The sequence below is a fragment of the Colletes gigas genome, unplaced genomic scaffold (genome assembly GCF_013123115.1).
Source record: "Colletes gigas isolate AHSC1104 unplaced genomic scaffold, ASM1312311v1 Colletes_gigas_Sc00013, whole genome shotgun sequence".
NCBI classification, from domain to species: domain Eukaryota; kingdom Metazoa; phylum Arthropoda; class Insecta; order Hymenoptera; family Colletidae; genus Colletes; species Colletes gigas.
Window position 1 is genome coordinate 6,269,576 of NW_025106642.1, and position 17,897 is coordinate 6,287,472.

General features: G+C 41.7%; 1 protein-coding gene across 1 annotated transcript in view; it reads left to right on the forward strand.

Annotated features, from left to right (window-relative positions):
- LOC122399379 (neurobeachin) overlaps positions 1 to 17,897 on the forward strand; it is a 197,740-nt gene that overhangs the window by 87,247 nt on the left and 92,596 nt on the right. Inside the window, exons 3-13 of the mRNA XM_043400028.1 lie at positions 12,608 to 12,734; positions 12,812 to 12,912; positions 13,070 to 13,165; positions 13,556 to 13,677; positions 14,136 to 14,262; positions 14,558 to 14,677; positions 14,827 to 14,973; positions 15,111 to 15,218; positions 16,065 to 16,205; positions 16,296 to 16,441; positions 16,521 to 16,734. Of these exons, the coding sequence (XP_043255963.1) occupies positions 12,608 to 12,734; positions 12,812 to 12,912; positions 13,070 to 13,165; positions 13,556 to 13,677; positions 14,136 to 14,262; positions 14,558 to 14,677; positions 14,827 to 14,973; positions 15,111 to 15,218; positions 16,065 to 16,205; positions 16,296 to 16,441; positions 16,521 to 16,734 (1,449 nt within the window). The remainder of the gene's footprint in view (positions 1 to 12,607; positions 12,735 to 12,811; positions 12,913 to 13,069; positions 13,166 to 13,555; positions 13,678 to 14,135; positions 14,263 to 14,557; positions 14,678 to 14,826; positions 14,974 to 15,110; positions 15,219 to 16,064; positions 16,206 to 16,295; positions 16,442 to 16,520; positions 16,735 to 17,897) is intronic.

A 17,897-nucleotide genomic window follows, 5' to 3' on the forward strand; every position in this document is an offset into this window, starting at 1 on the left:
TATACGCAGTAAAGTGGAAATTCTTTGCTGCAATCTCGCTCTCTATATATCTTACCCAGAGACAATCAGTCTTTTCTTGCCAGTGGAGTCGAAAAGAGTGTTGTACGAGGTGTGGCAAGCGACGTAATCGCGATCAGGGTCACCGTTTCATTTTACCGTACGAAAATATGTTTTATATTTTATATTTGTTATGTTTGGTAAAAAGAACTTAAGTTACATATCTCGAGATGCACAAAGCTGCATGCGAAGATTTTATTTCATACTTTCGACTGGCTGTCGGACATGAAATTAAGCTTCCAACGTTTCCCGCAACTACGAATTATGAGATACTCTGTGCATTTCGTTGCAAATAAAATTAGAAATACTTCAACGGGCTACAGCATTCGTGCAATATGAAATTTTATGCGATAATGTCGTTGCTTTGTACGACGCTCGACATACGACACAATTCCGCTGTGTAATAAATTTTCCATCGACTGGCCGTGCAATAGAAACGCGCATAAATATTTAAATTAATAGTAGCGCCATGGAGTACTATTCTCTCTACAGATACGTCGATCATGATTAATCGAAACTGTTTAATTTGTGGTTTTCAATCGATTGTTCGATTTGTTCGAACGGGTGCACATGCGTAAACTTGGTAATCCTTTAAAATTGTGGTCTCCCTTTGTTCGACGATAATTTAACAATCCACCACGCTTAAATTATTTTGACATATTATATTTTCCCATTGATATCGATTGTGCTCGCAGGTTTGTACACGGAATAATCGAGTGCAGAGATATTATTAGAGTCTAAACACTAATAAAACGAGCTTTTGAAAGCTACGCCATTGAAAACAATTCCAGCAGTTCGTTGAGACGCTCGTAAAACCGTAGTCTCAATCTCCTAAACTGCACACGTGGGGTAGTTTCTTTCGATCGCGCTTGGGAGCCGGTGCACAAGATTGCCGCGATGCCATGAATCTAAACGTGGATCACCGAACGTGCGGTACTTTCAACGAGATAGCCTCGACGAAGGTCAAGATACGTAAGAATAAATCCCCTTGATATATGAAGCCGATAAGCCCGTGATGAGGTGATGAAGTCGAGCAAACGGAGCTAGCCAGTCCTGCGTGTGATAGCTTTTCACTCGATTTCATTCTGATCGAGGCAATTTTACAGATTTTATTACCACGTAAAGCACTCTCGAACACGTATCCTCCTATTAAACAATCATCCTCATTTTCGATACACGACAAGTCCTGGCGAAACATTCCGAAAATAAATCTATTCTCTCGACTCGAGTTCAATTATTTAGCGTATTATCGTATGAAATACACAACATCGTCTTCAATTTTGCCATTTAGTTCGTACTCTTGACTCGATCAGAAACGCGATCCTCCAATTGTTTCGAGCAGCGTAATTAACACGAGTTGTTCGCTGCGAAGCGTTAATTAAACTTTCCTCCTCGGGGACCATCGACAGTGTCTCTGAAAGGAAAGGCAACATCGAAATGCAACTCTCGAATGTAATCTTGGATGTTTGTAACGACATGGAGCTCAGTCGCGAAATTATAACCGAGTCGTTCCGAATCTCAGCCGTCGTTGCTCGACTTTATTCACCCCCTGTGCGCGCAAGTTGTATTAATCTGCCAGGTCCCATGTAACACTCGCTAACGAGCTCTGTTATTACGTGTAACGATTGTGCTCGAGAATCTCGTCGCGAGGATACCCGTTCAGCTAAAGAATATTACGCCAATTATAGAACTGAACTCTTAATTCAGTTGTCTCGTTTGTTATATACCGTTCGAGACAGCTTTTTTCGCTTGAACGAAGTCTCGTGCGTTGAACTGTTGAAAAGATTCGACACCGTGGAGACGGGAACGGCAACTTCTGGTTTGCTGTTTCAATGGTTCCTCCACGAAACTTGCTCGGTTGTCGTCGCTTTATTTCCCCGAGCGCTTTCACGCGGCTCGTCCATCTTCCGCGACACGTTTGCGAGCATTACGACCGCCTCTTATCCCAACGTGGAACGAGAAACTCATTGGTCAGCAGTTTGACTTTCCGCTGTCCAATCTACGTCTCAAAGAGTTTACCACGCGACGCACGTAAGCACCACGAGATATGGTGCACCATCGGTCACGACTATTTGCCCGCTCGCAGAAACGTCCGTTACTTCGATAAGACAACCGAATCCTCGTGATAAAAATTATTACGAGCCATCGCTCTAAACTGTTTCACTTCCGCAAAAGCAAAGCGAAAATTCCATTGGATATGCTGTCAACTTCTCTACGTTCTATTGTACGTTCGCTAAAATCGCATGAAATTCGAATGTATAGTTTGCACGGTGCTTGGAAGGTGCATCCAATGAGCCATTAGACCGACAACGCTAATTGTAATTGCGTGTAAAACACGATATTACAATTTTAGGGCCGCGTACTTCGAATTACAACGAGACCTCGACCGATTTGCGATGCATCCAGCAAGGCACAGATCCAATATCTTCCGATCCGAACCGCATCATTAGGTTACGTTCGCTCAGTAATTGACAATTCCACGTGCAATTTCCTGATCGCGTCAATCCACTACGCCCACTTTATTATCGAACTGTGTGTATCACGCGCGCCGCAACATTTTTCCGCGATGATTTGAATTATGGCAGCTACGAGCATCGTAGATCGAAAAATTTCGATACGATTCGTGGATTAGAGTTATTTGATTCACGCCACTGTGTATTGAAACGCGTTTATAAATATCTTTGCCTGTGATATTACGTCGTGTGACGTCTTGTCGAACTGCCGACGAAACGAAATTTCGAACACAAACGCAAACACACGTTCCGTAAAATTTAATAACTCAAACAGTTTACCGGACGGCTTTTAAAATTTCTCTTAGAGGCTGTCGACGACGTAAATTCGATATCAGGCGTTCGTTAAGGGTCTCCTTAGTGTAACGAAGAACTTGTCTGCGGACAGATTAAGGCCACTTACAAGGAACAACTTTCTGCGTTCGGGTCGAACTTGCAAACTTCTCGACGATGACATTATTCTTTGGCGAAGCACAACGCGTCATCTTCGCAAGGCTGATACAATTACAAAGAATAATGTAGTTAGATTTTAAAACTGATGATTAACCTCTGGGCGATCGAAGTCTTACGCTCTTCGAATATTCGCGCGTCGATCCTACCCACCTGGTGTATCTCGAAATGACTTTATTTAAAAAGAAGAAAGGGATCATTGAGGGGGCGTATAGACGCGGAAAAAGGAAAAGGGATAACGAGACACCTTCGTGGAAATCGAGCACGAGAGAACGCGAGTCAAACAACGAACGATCCTCGGTAATGATGAGTGCAATCTGATAGCGGACGTCTACCCAGTCGTGTATTGATTGACACGTTCCAATCACTAGGAAAGTAGCGTCATTAATCCACAGCACGATCCCATTTCCTCTTCTCCGTTAGTTTTTCCTCATTTCGCTCCCCTGTCTTTTCTCTCGTCTTCATTTTACATGAACGCGACTGACAGAAGCGCGGAGCGTTCTATTTTCTTTCAAGTTATCTCGTTACCGGCCAACGTGACAGTAATTGTATTTCTGACTTTCGTTCGCGCGCGCTACGCGTCCGCAGAAAGTCCTGCCTGTTTGCATAGTTTGTAAAATACGGTAAACACGATCGACCGTTCTGCCAAATTCCACGAAACGCCGACGAGCGTTGCGCCGTCGATGGAAAATTACATTGCGCGAAAGAACGGACTTAACTGACTCATTTTCCTCGCGAAAGGAGACTCGGAGAATTTCTTTCCGGGACGAAAAGCTCTTGTCGGTAAATCGGTGGCACGTGAGGTACAAACAATCGAAAAATAATATTACGGAACGATGGGTAAGAGCTTCGACGATTGGCGTAAGCCGAACGGACGTTTTATCCGAGTAAATCAATGTACCGGTCCGCGCTTTAAGAGGGGAGGAGGGGGGCTGCAATTTACGGAGATTGGAAATACAACCGATAGAAACGAAAATCGCGTAGAAGGGAGAGAGGGGGATGGAAAAATGCGATCCGACCGAAAGACTCGAAGGTAACGCGCGCCCCCGCGATGAGATAGAATCTAAATTGCGTTTCGCCAAGAGGGAAACGGTTCAAGGTCCTGCAACCAGCAGCGTCATATTTATCTAGCTCCGCGACAGCGTACCCGTGGGTTTAGGCAAATTTCGCATATCGGTTTAGGTAGTTGCGGGGCGACGAGGGGGGACGAGCACCGCCAAAGTAATTGAAACGTGGCAGCCTCGTATAACTCTATTTCCCTTGAGCTGGTGAACGCGGGACGCGCGGACTTTGACGATGCATCGACAGCCTCTCCAAGACCTTTGGAATTGAAAATTTATTTACGGCTGCTGTGGGCACTTCCCGCTGAATTGCTGCCATCCGAATTACGCTCGCGGTGTTACGCGGATGCTTGAATGCTCCAAGGAGTTCCCGTACAGAGAATGATTTCCTTTATAGCGTTCGAGGCGCGAGGAAAGGCATTAAGGGGCTGCTCTGGGTTAGCAGTTTCAAAGAATCGATTTCTCTTTTGCATACCCTTGTACCTTATGGCTTTACAAATATGCTCTCAAACCCTTCCTTGGAGGAGACATGGCTAATATACGATTTATTTATATTTCTCCATATAACAGCCTTAAAATAAAGTACGCCAGTGAAAAGATGAGCCATTAGTCAAAATTATTCGTGCCGTCTTGACCACCCGTGCGGCTAATTGCGAGCCATATCTTTTGAGAGCGTCGCCTATTGTTCAACGCGCTATTTCCTCTCGCAGATACGTAACTAATAAATTCTTACCCGCCACTACCACAAACTCGTACCGATACGAGATTAAAAAGTGCCACGAAATGATCGTAAAGTACGGTACTACGTGCGATTTAATTTCGCGTATAGTACGTTCATTGCAAGACACCCTATGCGTTGAAAGCATCATATATTCGATCGATTGATATTATGACAAATTAATTGAGTAGACACCCTGTTTACATAGGTTCTGTTGTCATTTCAAAATGATCATTACCGATATTACGCAAACACTACGCGCTGTTCAACACGGGTTAATTATTAAGTAACTATAAGCTATGTTGTTTTAAGCTCTATCGATTAGCAGATGCAAATACCTTTCGGATGTATGAAAATAATTAAAATTTGGACAGCAGTGCTCTCTTCTATGATCATCGACTACACGAGCAAACTCGTCTCTCTCTGATGGGGGACTTCGTTTCACTTATCCGGGGAGAAATCGTACGAGTTATCCAGGGATCGCTACATCTTGCTTCCGGACGTCAGTTTCGAACCGTGCTAGAAATATCGGTGGCGCCGGAAACAATTTTCGCCCGCGTCAAGAAATATCGATGGCCGCGAATCGCAATTCGGAGCAAAGTTCTCGCGACGACGGTATCGACGGGGCAATCGTCAGGACGTACGAACGCAGGAATGCACGGCATGCTCAGGCCAATTCCTGGTTATTCCAGAGAATGCCACAAGCCTCTGCGCTATCGCTAAGTTATGACGTCTATAATACCGAATGGTATTTCATTGTTACCATTTACGAAACGGCCATTCCATTGCTCGCCACTTTTGCAATTACGTCTCGAAAGACCCTCACCTTTCTTCGCGAAACTTTCCAGACGGGGATCACGCGATCAATTTTCGTGTCTCTGCTAATAAGAAGTGGACCTTTCTACCGACGCGTAAAGTAAATTAAATTATTCTTCGAACATCTATCGGTGATACTGCGATCAAATCTTGGCACAATATTTGCAGAGTCGAATATCGACCCCTGTAACTATAAGACGGGGTAACCGTGAGTAATGCATGAAAGAAGGGAACGTAAGCTGTCACGCGAGACCGTATATAGAAAATGTAAATGGAAACCGTATGCAATGTATCCGGTACAGTGTAAATGTTTGCCATTCGCGAAGACCACGAAGCTTATTCTAACCATCGATCTCGCCATCAGCGGTAATACCGCTCCATCTCACCCCGATTTAACCTACAATTTACATAAATACAGATCCCGGCAACGGGGCGCATGTATCGACCGAAGCAAATAAATTGAATTCGTTTGATTTCTCGGTTTTACGAAGTCATTTCTACCATTTTCCGTCTCGTCCTTTCTGTGCCATCCATATTTTCTCGTTTCCCGCTTCCGATATTATTCAATCGTGATACGATACGAAAGGTACACAGTTTCACAAATTTATTGCATGCTGTGTTTCAATACAAAATGTTCATGCAAAATAACAAAATATAGTTTGTAGATAGTAGACAGTATTGGTTTGTACGTCGTTATTAAAATATTAACAATCTAAAGCTCCGCCAGTTTGATGACTCGTATTCATTTAATTGTCCACGAAAGAAACCTCAACGAATTAATATCGTCGCTTTAATAGAGGCTTCCCCAAAGGTACAAAGATAATTGCTGTCTACATTATTAAAAAGGGCAAAAAGAACCGAATAATAAACGAGTTCCATTGTTTCTTTATCGTCGTAAGGAAAAGAAACTGCGGTGAAAATTATGTTCCCATCGTCGTTACGCTACCCTTTTAGTTACGTTTCTTCTACTAGTAAATTGCACAACCTGCAATTTGGTATTCAAGAAATTACAAGGAACATCTGAATCTGAATTCGCTGGAAACGTGCACGTTAATTAAGAATATTTAAATTCTTGCAAGCTTCTGCTGAAACTTTCCAAGAATATAAAAAATATAATGGTTTTAGCATTTCTGGAATTACTCTAATTGTAAGTACTATTTAGAAAAGGTGTTACATAGAAAGTGGGAAGCGTAACGTGACTTTCAAGATTAAACAGAACGTGTCACGAGAAATAGAACATACTGACGTCTCCTTTTAGCCTGAAGATATAATATAATGGTTTCAAGGTACAGAAACTCCCGATTATTCGCCACTTATATGGAGTTCTGTACAATGTTTAAGTCAATAATACTTCAGAGAAACTGTTTCACTAACATTCTCCACTTACAGAGGGAAAACGTTTCGTCTGTTAATGTTTGGTGCTCGGTAACTCGATTCAGAAAGCGTTCGTTTGTTTTTCCCCAAGAGTCCAGTTCAAACATTTGCACAACGAGAGCTTTTTATGTTCATTAGCCTCGGATACTGCGGGGATGCAAATCGTTTCGTGCGAAAATTTATTTTGTTTCTCGAGGCACGAACGTTTCCCTTGCAAATGCAGAACTATTCGTTAGTATCGTTGTACCGCAAATTACTTGTTCAAACGTTTCCCTTCGTTCTCTAATATTAATGCAAACGTATAATTGCCTTTCACGTTACACTGCAATCATTGAGATATTATTGTGCTTGATTTCTATTTACGGCCACGCTGATAATTAAAATCGCTCCGAGCTTAATCCAGGGCTTAAATAGCTATTTATAATTCACGGGGAACGCTGGCAGAGACAATTCGAAATTTCCACCGTGTAATCGTGTTACGGATATTAGATTGCTGATATTTTAGGACGCTCCGAAGACAAAGATTATAAATGCAACTGGCGAAATCGTCGTCAAGTTAATTAAAGTCGAAAAGTTGATCAAAAGGAACTTGACAGCGCGCTGTCGAGAATAAGTCTGAGACGAAGTCGGAATTGTTTGCCCCATTCTCTAAATGAACCGGTGCTCCTCGTTTCTTTATTTACCTCGAGTTTGCCATTCTTCTTTACGTTCGCCAAAAAACTCATCTGGCTTTACAACTTTACTTCCCATCCGCCTTTATGGAAACTCGAAGATTCACATTTTCATAAAATTCAATACAAACAAACTATTTCGTACGAATAAATATTCCGCGAGCTTCGAATAAGACGGTAGAGCGATCTCGTTCCAATTTTCTTAATCCAGAAGCGAAGTTACGAGAAGATTAGTTTGATAGCGAACGTAAGAAAGCTTTGTGGCTGTCAGAATTTGCAAAAGCGATCGTCAGCGCAACCGTGCATAGAGAAACACTCCTAGACCCTGTCAAACGGAACTTGGGTTCTTCTTGTGCATGTGCTTACGCGCGTGTAGCGCGCATTGCCTTTGATGCGAGCCCTCATGACTCTAATCTGAAGTATGCTATATACACCAGCTGTTCGGAGTACATCAGACTTCCAAAGGAAGGATGTCGTAAAGGCTCTACGCTGCACCGCATTCACGGTTCACTGCTATCGAGTTTGAATGTCCCGGCCGAAGTTAATCGTTTATCACGTGAACTGTGAACGACTCCGTAGACCCTGTTACCAACACGCCAACCATGTTCGGATTCATGCACTTGATTCGCGGCACAATAGTCGCGAATCAATTGTTCCGAGCAACATGGATATGATAAAGGAAACATAAAATAAAGCGAAGAAAACTAAAGGTTTCTCGTTGGATAGCAGCTTTCTTTGGTCACCTGAAACCACAGCTTTAAAACAGATTTCAGTTACGTGTATCATTATTATGCCTACTAAATCTACATTAATGAATGTACATTGAGTATCGTCGAATCGTTAGGTAGCTCTGATGTACATACTATAGATATGCAAAGGCTTTATACGTATTACAGCATATACTCCCTTTGGGTGTCGGGATTGGGATACATCAAATCAGCGCATCTACAATTGTAGCCCAAAGTTTCAGTAGGATACTGAGTTACCAGTTCCATATATCCACCATGTTTGGTACGAAGCCTTTGTATACCTATAGTTTAACTATCTCTGCATGGGCAGTGCCCAGCTTAATTAACTACAATTCAATCAACAAACTAAAACTTTACCTCCAATGTAAGGAGAGCACTTACGTCGCGATGATTGCGTGTCGTAGACTGGCTCGGGTAGTGGATGCTAGGCATCCTGTCACCCCGAAGCTTAGAAAGGACTGAAGAATGCTCGCAACTTCAGTTATCCGCCATGATACCATTTCAGCCATGATGAAACTTTTGTAGCGCGATCAACTATTATCTCGAATGCTCGGAAGCTACTACCGTACTGAGACCGAAAGTTGCCGAGCATCCACGAACTTTTCGGTACCAGGGGATAGGCAGGTAGCTCGTGCTGGCTAATCCCCCACCAAAAATCCCCACCTAACTGTCGCGCTAAGTCAATGCTCTTCTTCGCGACTTTAGCCAAGGATAACAACTTGGTTCGAAAAACATACAAACATTATCTACTACTATTGGAACTCGGTGGACAACGGTTTACGTGTAACGAGGAGGTCACCGCCCAAACAGATGCCTATTTTGAGAAATAAATAATTTGTGTTTCTATCTTTTTCTAAGGACTTGTTGAACGACTTACTAATCCTGGTACATCGAAACGCGTAATATTCAGAGATTACCGTTCAAAGGTATTATATTGTAAACACACCAACGATCCACCAGCGTCTTGTCCCGAATCCAATAACGCGCTGAAAACGAAACCCGTGGAACTGGCAATCGCGACTGGAATATTTCAGGGTTGTGTTTCAATCCGCGATAAAAGGAAACGAAATATCGGAATTCGAGATGATAAGCGATGGAAACGGAACCGCGGGTGACGAGATTTAAATAAGATTACAACGACGCCGTCGCAGATTGAATTTATCGGTGACTGTATCGGCGAAAGAATCGAGAACGAAACGCGAAAAGAAGATCTGATTAAGGGCGAGAGAGCCCACCGGCGATGGAGGGCCGCTGATTTTATAACGATATAATTAACAGAAACGAAACGGGGGAGAGAAAAAAAAAAAGAGCGTTCCCGTTCCGTAATCACGTCGAAACGGAGAGACGATTCGGTTCCGTTTCGCCTCCTTTTGCAGCCGATACTTCCGCGGTCCTCGTTATCCGAGTCGAGATACTTAATCATGAGTCCCTGGACGCGGCGTGTTTAAATATGCAAAGAGCAGGGGCGCACGATGCCTGGGAATAATTGATAACATCCAACGGCGGACCAATGCGACCCGAGCAGAGAGATTTCAAAAACCTAAACTGCATCGGCTCTGAACCCACGGAAATTCCATCTGTCGTTACGGATTCAATGGTCTCGTTTTCAAGGAGAATTCATTTGCAGGGTGGTTTTTCAATCACTGGATTTCCCGTGTACTTTAAATCTCTTTTGCAAAGGGACCTATATTCGTTAACTTTTTTATTCTACGGAATGTTTTCCCTCTTGTCAACGGGAATATCGCAAATAGAATTATGCTTTCGCATCGGTTCGTACCGTAAACGCAAAAGTACGTGGTACACGTGGAATTTACGCTGTCGTAATTTGTTCAGAAATGTGTTGAACATTTGTAAACGATACACAATAAATTAATACTAGATATTTAATCAATGAATGATTTCTTAAATGCAAGGACACGCAACATGACGGCCATCGAACACAGCAAAGTTATCGGAAGAATAGCTCTCTTCGGTGTCGCAATCAGCTTTAAAAGCCGTACACTGGCGGTGGCTTTTAGCGTGACACGGTTGTTGAAAAGTAGGTGCCAGCCCCACAAGTACGTTTTAATGCACGAAGCAAAATGGACGGATTCGCGGGGACGAATATTCCCATGGATAACGTAATTGTGCAAGATCAGGACCAGATCCTTGCACTCCGCGTTCCATAAAAATTTGATTTATCGATGTGGACATTTTTTGGTACGGAGAACATTTTTCCCCCTTAAAAGTGGATTATTAAAAAAAACTGTGGAAACATATAAGCAATATGAAATTCATTAATTACACCGTTCTTTAATTTCTTCTCCTATATTGGAAACCGAATATTGCGCGATTAATTCAAATGAATTGTATATTAAGCAAACAGTTGAAATCCAATATTTGAAATAAACCAACGAATTTAATACAGACGAAGTATATATGTATAGCCTCAATATCGCGCAATATCGACACGTCAAATATTTTAGAATATGAAACAATCATTGCCCTACAGCTTATAATTGCCCAATTAATTCATTTTTAAGAACCTCCTATGTACATTCACCGAATGAATAATGATGAAAAATATAGCTATTGGTATTAATCCTCATATACCTAAGATTAGCTTGGGAGGAGGTGGCATTACTCGTGGAACGATCTGATAAGAAAGAGGCCAACTAAAACACGGTTCCGTTGTCTGACGATCTTCAGGGATTAAAGCAAATCATTAAATTCTAGTACCGTATTACGTTTAATCACCTAAATCCGCGTAACTCCCGCGTTGGATTTGGTGTTACGCGAACGAGATCTCGTTTCGGTTACGTTTTATTGTCTACGTGTCCCAATATACATAACGCGGCAATGCAACTGTCTACGGGTTACGCTGCAATAACGATATAAAGGGAAATAATGCTTCTGTATTATTGCCGCGAGATATCCATTGAACGAATCGATATCGAGCGTAATAACGTTTGCTTGCTTCGAATTCTTCCGACGTCCCTTAATGCCAGTCCATTTTCCCCCCCTGTTCCCTTCGAATCCGCTGAAAGCACCAAGACACTTCCCTCCACTTTGATCAAAAACTAGTTACGTCGTTGTAGCATAAATACGCTATTTATCTAAATTTACTATCCGGATCCTCGCGAACGACAGCGCGCAGCGGAGCGTCGTAAATTAGAATTTCAGCTCCCTCGGCTTTCCAGGGAACGATGAAAAAGCAAAGTTTAACTTAATAACGTATAAAATAGAGCCGAGTGTTCGTAACACGGTGGATGAAAAAGACGTCACAAAGATCCGGTCGAGGAGCTCGTCCTCCGTCGACCGTGAAGAACGTAATCCAGATTTCGACCGATGTAATTATCCACGATAGCCTCGATCCAAATTTCGGGATCGTCTATCCCGGTGAGCTTCTGTTCCAATGAGTACCCGTGTTCCAGTGTGTCGCCGACGAGATCCCCCAAGAGTCGAATACCCGAGGGAATATTTCCCTGGGAAGGATTAAGTTTAATCGCGACATCCCTCTCGCGTGGGACGGGGGGACTCCCACTACACGCTCACGAAAAACCACTATATTACATTATCCGGATACCCTTAACTCTCGTACGCTAAAACTTCGGCCCGCGCGGCGCAGATTCCAAGCCGGGCGAATTTCAACGGCATTTTCGGGATTTCAACGATACTCGCCGGAGAATCCTATCTCTCTCGCTCTTTTTCGCGGTTATCCCGCTTCCTGACTTTGGCCGCATATTAGTAACGGATTACACGAGTTCGTCGGTTAGCTCACTTTTGATCTCCGATCTCTCTGACGGGGCTTAAATAACTTCAACTATCGCCGCCGGTGTAATAGTTTCGATATCAACTATGCGATGTCCTGGAACCCTTAATTATAATTTGCTAGTTCCCCGACTATGCCCCTAAACTCAATTTGTTGACGCACGATGTTTAGAGTAATCGCGATATTGCTACATATTTTAAGATATCCGATGCGTTAAAACACACACAAAAGAAAAATCGCAGACACTAGCACCGACCAAAGATCTAGAAATACGGTCTGGGAACGCAGCGACGAAGAATTTAATAAAATCCCTGATACCCAGCGTCGCGGGAGACAACGCCGAGCAGAATTAAACGATTCCTCCCGAGCGTATTCTCGCGAACGCGTCTTTCAATATCTGCATTTCTCGCGTGTCGTATATCATCAACGTTTTACGCGTTTCTGTTTCAGGCCGAAATATGGAGCGTCTTTATCGCTATTTTAAGGAAAAGCGTGAGGAATTTGCAAGCATGTACAGACGTAAGCCTCATAGAACACGTGTTGCATCGGTTGTCTCGCGCGGAAACTGTTGTCGCAGGTAAATCCTTATCACGTAGATCTAATCCCTGTTCGATGCATGCAGTTAACGCGAAAGTAATTTCCCTGTTCCGACAGACTTGCTGATCGACATGCTCGGAGTGTTAGCCAGCTACAGCATAACGGTGAAGGAATTAAAACTTTTATTCGGCGCTATGAAAGCAGTAAAAGGAAAATGGGTAAGAAAAGGAAACTTTCCGTTTCGACAAAGTTTCCGACCGGCCAGGCTGAAAAGGAAACTTCTAATATGGTTGTAAACTTTCCTTCCATGCCCGCCGCTTTTTCTGCTCCTACGTATGTTCTGTACGATCTTATTCTTTTTGTTTCGCGCCGCAGCCACGGCATTCGGCAAAGCTGTTAAATGTTCTCCGTCAAATGCCGCAACGAAACGGACCTGACGTGTTTTTCAGTTTTCCCGGTAGGAAAGGATCGGTAAGTCAATTCCACCTTACGCTATCCACCTTTTTGCCGAACTAACAAGTCTCTCTTACGACCCATGCTCGATTTTAAACTCCTTCAAACTTCTGATAATTGCTTCGTGAAACTTAAACTCTAAATTTGTATAAACGCTTGTGATTGATCGAAATTAAACATACTGTTGATCGAAGGTCCATTATATTATCACGAAGTTCACTATTTCGGAGACTTATACAGAAAAAATTTTAATGAGAGATTCTAGAGGCCAAAATAAGACGAAAATCAAGAATACCAATTTGTTGATCTAGAATCTCCTATTAAAATTTTTCCCAGGGGTAACCGACCACCCTGTATGCGTAAGAAAATTAGTTTTGTGTTTGACTGTTCTTACCTTAACGTCTTCAGGCAATCGTCCTGCCTCCACTTGCGAGGTGGCCGCACGAGAATGGGTTCACGTTCACCACGTGGTTTCGTTTGGACCCCATCAACTCCGTTAATATCGAACGAGAAAAGCCGTACCTCTACTGGTAAGTGCTCTTTGCATCAAGCACCCTTCCGCGAACACTCGCTCGAGTCCAAGTAGTTACCTGAAAGAATCGTTTATGTTACTGACCTTCGGCAAAAAAAAGAAAAACACGTTCCACCGAATCCATTCAATCGACAGAGTCGAATTTGATTAAACGTAGCTTCGTTCGCATTCACGCGAAAAAGCCTCCTATTGGAGCAGTCGCATCCTACACCAATTTAATCACATCCTTTCACGCGGAAACAATTCGATTCCCATATAGTTGACAACCGTTGTTTCCCCCTACAGAATTCGCTAGCATTTGATCGATAAAAATGAAAAAAAAAAAATAGGTAAAATCCAGATCTTATTACCGTTCGTTTCAACTAATACGTTCCATTTAGGTCTTCTACGCCCAAAAGGGTACCGCTATCGTTCGTTAAAAATATATTAAATTGTTCTTCTTTCCTCTATTTCTAGTTTTAAAACTAGTAAGGGAGTAGGATACTCTGCGCATTTCGTAGGGAACTGCTTGGTCCTCACCTCTATGAAAGTAAAGGGCAAGGGCTTCCAGCATTGTGTCAAATATGAATTTCAACCACGAAAGGTGCGTACTGGTACGCGTTAGTAGAAGAGACACTTGAAAACAATTCGAAAAATACTAGGCTCAACGAACCCAGTCAGCGAGGAAAAACATGTATGGCTGCGGTCATTAGCTGCCAAAGGATACTTACGAGTCACATTCAGGGACACTTGTATACATTTGCTGACTCGTCTCATTGATCTCAGTATAGATCCTTCTATCTCTGAACCTTCAATTTCACTCGGGAATTGTTTTCAAGTGTACACGGAGAATTTGTTCGAAGCGATTTTGCCAAACCCAATAACGTTTATTTTCGCAGTGGTATATGATCGCCGTAGTGTACATATATAATAGGTGGACGAAGAGCGAAATTAAATGTTTGGTCAACGGTCAATTGGCATCGAGCACAGAAATGGCGTGGTTCGTTTCGACAAACGATGTAAGTTAATTTACGTATCCTCTGTGTCGGTTATTAATTTGCGTATTTGTTGTACGATATTAAAATCATCGAGTCCGCGAAACGGATGTACGAATTTGTGCGTTAAAAATGTTCGCCTAAGGAAAGTACACGTTCGAAATTTCTTGCAGCCCTTTGACAAATGTTACATCGGAGCTACTCCGGAACTGGACGAAGAGCGTGTATTTTGCGGACAAATGAGTGCAATATATCTGTTCAGCGAAGCTCTGACAACGCATCAAATATGCGCTATGCATAGACTGGGGCCTGGATATAAGGTACGTAGGAAAACAGATCCTTGCTGTACATAATATCGAAATTTCCCATGAATAACAGAATTTATTCCGAATTTAACGAACCAGATATTGGAAAAATTTCGATATTAAATATCGTGTTCCCTTTGGTTCGTTCGCAGAGTCAGTTTCGTTTTGACAACGAGTGTTACCTGAATCTGCCTGACAATCACAAAAGGGTGAGTGATGAGCCGGAGCTCACGAGCATGGTGGACCAAAGTATGCAAACTGTAAGCATTTTTATTTTCTTTTTCCCGTTCACATTTGATTTGCACATTGTTAATCACTCTGTTACTGCGTTCGAGTTCGTCAGAGGTAATTACCTGATTATCGACCATCACTACGAATATCTTTTCCCAGAACAATGAATTTCTTTGGACGTTGACTGCGACACATAAGTTTGTATCTATCGATTGCGTGACTGCTTGTTGTGAATTTTTGTTTTCTAAACACTCGTACGACGTTCCTTCCAACCACGAATTAAGTTTTATCCGCTTGATATAGTAGTATCTGAATTCCTTTGCTGCCTGCATTCAGTACCTAGTCTTTTTTTTTTTAATTGTAATACGTAGTCACGGTTCTTTTATTAATACGATGATCCCTCGTTAATCTGGATGTCCGATAAATACGGTACAGTTCGTCTTTCTATTCCAGATTGACGAAGTTTCACTTTGTTTCATACTCAGCTAGCATAAGTATTTATTGTGGCTATTAATTTAAAGAGCATTGATATTGATAGCAATGGACACTATGACTAATGGGTAAACTGAGTTTGGAGGAAACCTTTCTAAGCGTGAATGTCTCCTCGAAGATTCACCAGAGACTATATTGACTAAAATCACATTAAACTTCTTTATGATGTGTGGCACGTTTGTTTAACCGTGTAGTAATGAATTTGACTAGTTATGAATAAACTTCGAAAGTTTGCACTGTCGTGTAATTCCTTGAAGGAAGCTGCGAAAATAAAATTGTATGCAATTGTTTCGAGTGAACTTTCAAAGATTAATCACCACTTGCGATTGTAGAAAGTTCGACGAGCGTATAAGAAGAACGATGTTAACAATTTCATTTTATAGGTGCTTTACGATGGTAAGCTGTCGAATGCAATCGTGTTCATGTACAACCCGGTTGCAACGGATTCTCAACTTTGCCTGCAAAGTGCACCGAAAGGCAACGTCTCCTATTTTGTACATACACCACACGCCCTTATGCTACAGGTACGATTTCGAACGCACTCACACACACAACAGGTTATGGAACAGACAGTTCAAAAACCGCTGATCGAATCTTCTATTGCCTATTTACAGGATGTAAAAGCTGTCATCACGCATTCCATTCATAGTACGTTGAATTCGATCGGTGGCATTCAAGTATTGTTCCCTTTGTTCTCGCAACTAGATATGCCTTACGATTGCATAGCACCTAACGATGTTAAACGAGATCCCACGTTATGGTAAGCGCCTTATCGAATTCCTAATTTTATATTACGATGATTCGAATGAAATCAACATTTTCTTGATTTTGTATTTCAGTTCGAAACTGTTGGGGTTTATTTGCGACTTGGTGGAAAGTTCGCAAACCGTGCAGCAACATATGGTACAAAACAGAGGATTTTTGGTAATTAGCTACATGCTGCAGAGAGCAAGCAGAGACCATCTCACCACAGAGGTCCTTGCATCCTTCTTGGAGCTCACGAAGCACTTGGTGACCTGCCTCAGCGCAAACAGCGATTTATTATTAAAACAGGTATCGATGAGTCATTAGTTCGTTTTTAATACGGATTAGAGTTAAGCCTATTAGTATCAACGGAATTACTGAAACAAAAGGCAGAATGTCCTCGGAAGTAGAAAAGAATTTAGACTTGAAGTTCAATTGTATTCGAAGTAGATTCTAAGATATTAGTCGAATCGAAGAACATAGCTTGCACGAGAGTAGAAAATGATCATTAATTGTGAACAGAAATTGTTCACGTGTAATATTGTGTATTTTAAAGAGTATTTTGATATCTGGTTTTGAGAAGTTTTGATAGCGCTTTAGATGAACACTCTTTGAACTATGCAGTATTCTTTAGATCTAATTTATGTTGAAATTAATACTTACAGAGTTATCAACATAGATAAATGTCTCATCCTGTATCTAAGTTATCAAACAAGTTAAGATAATTACATCATTTTAATGTTGAAATCATATGCCAATTTTTGCCAAGTAAATCAAAGACTAAAAGAAAATTTCACATTATCTGACGAATTATCTTAACTGATCTGACCCAAACATACAAACTAGATTTAAATTTGATTCAAGTACATAACTATAACAATTACCTGAACCAGAAACAGTGAGTCATCGTATAACTAGAAAATCATATTAGGTCATTAGGATTTGAACCTCTAACGAGTAGTTCACGTTCAGATTTCCCAGCAAGATCTTAACTGAAATTTTTTAGCAGAGTCCCTGTACAAACCGATACCCTCGTATGTCATGATACATTGATGGTGTGCAACCCTCATTTCCATTTTCCTTTTTTCGTTTCACCTACAATCATGTATAGTAGCATGAGCGAAAGATCTGTCATAGTTTCCTCTGTAGCTATTCTATACAATACTCGTTGTCATAGCTTGCGCAACGAACTGCTCGTAGATGCTCGGAATGTTATATATGCTATTTACAATGTATGTATGTGTATTTTTGTTTATACCGTTTAATACGTTAAGCATGATTATACTTTCTCATGAACGACATTAATTATGTTCATCGAATCTTTGGATCGCATGCAATCTACCGACTTTTAGGCTTCCTGATTTCATAATATGGCTACGCAAAATATTTTTTTTGTTGATACTACGTTGCTTCCACATGAAAACTTCCGACTATTATTTTGCAATGCTGACGAATACTATCTTTGCTGTGAT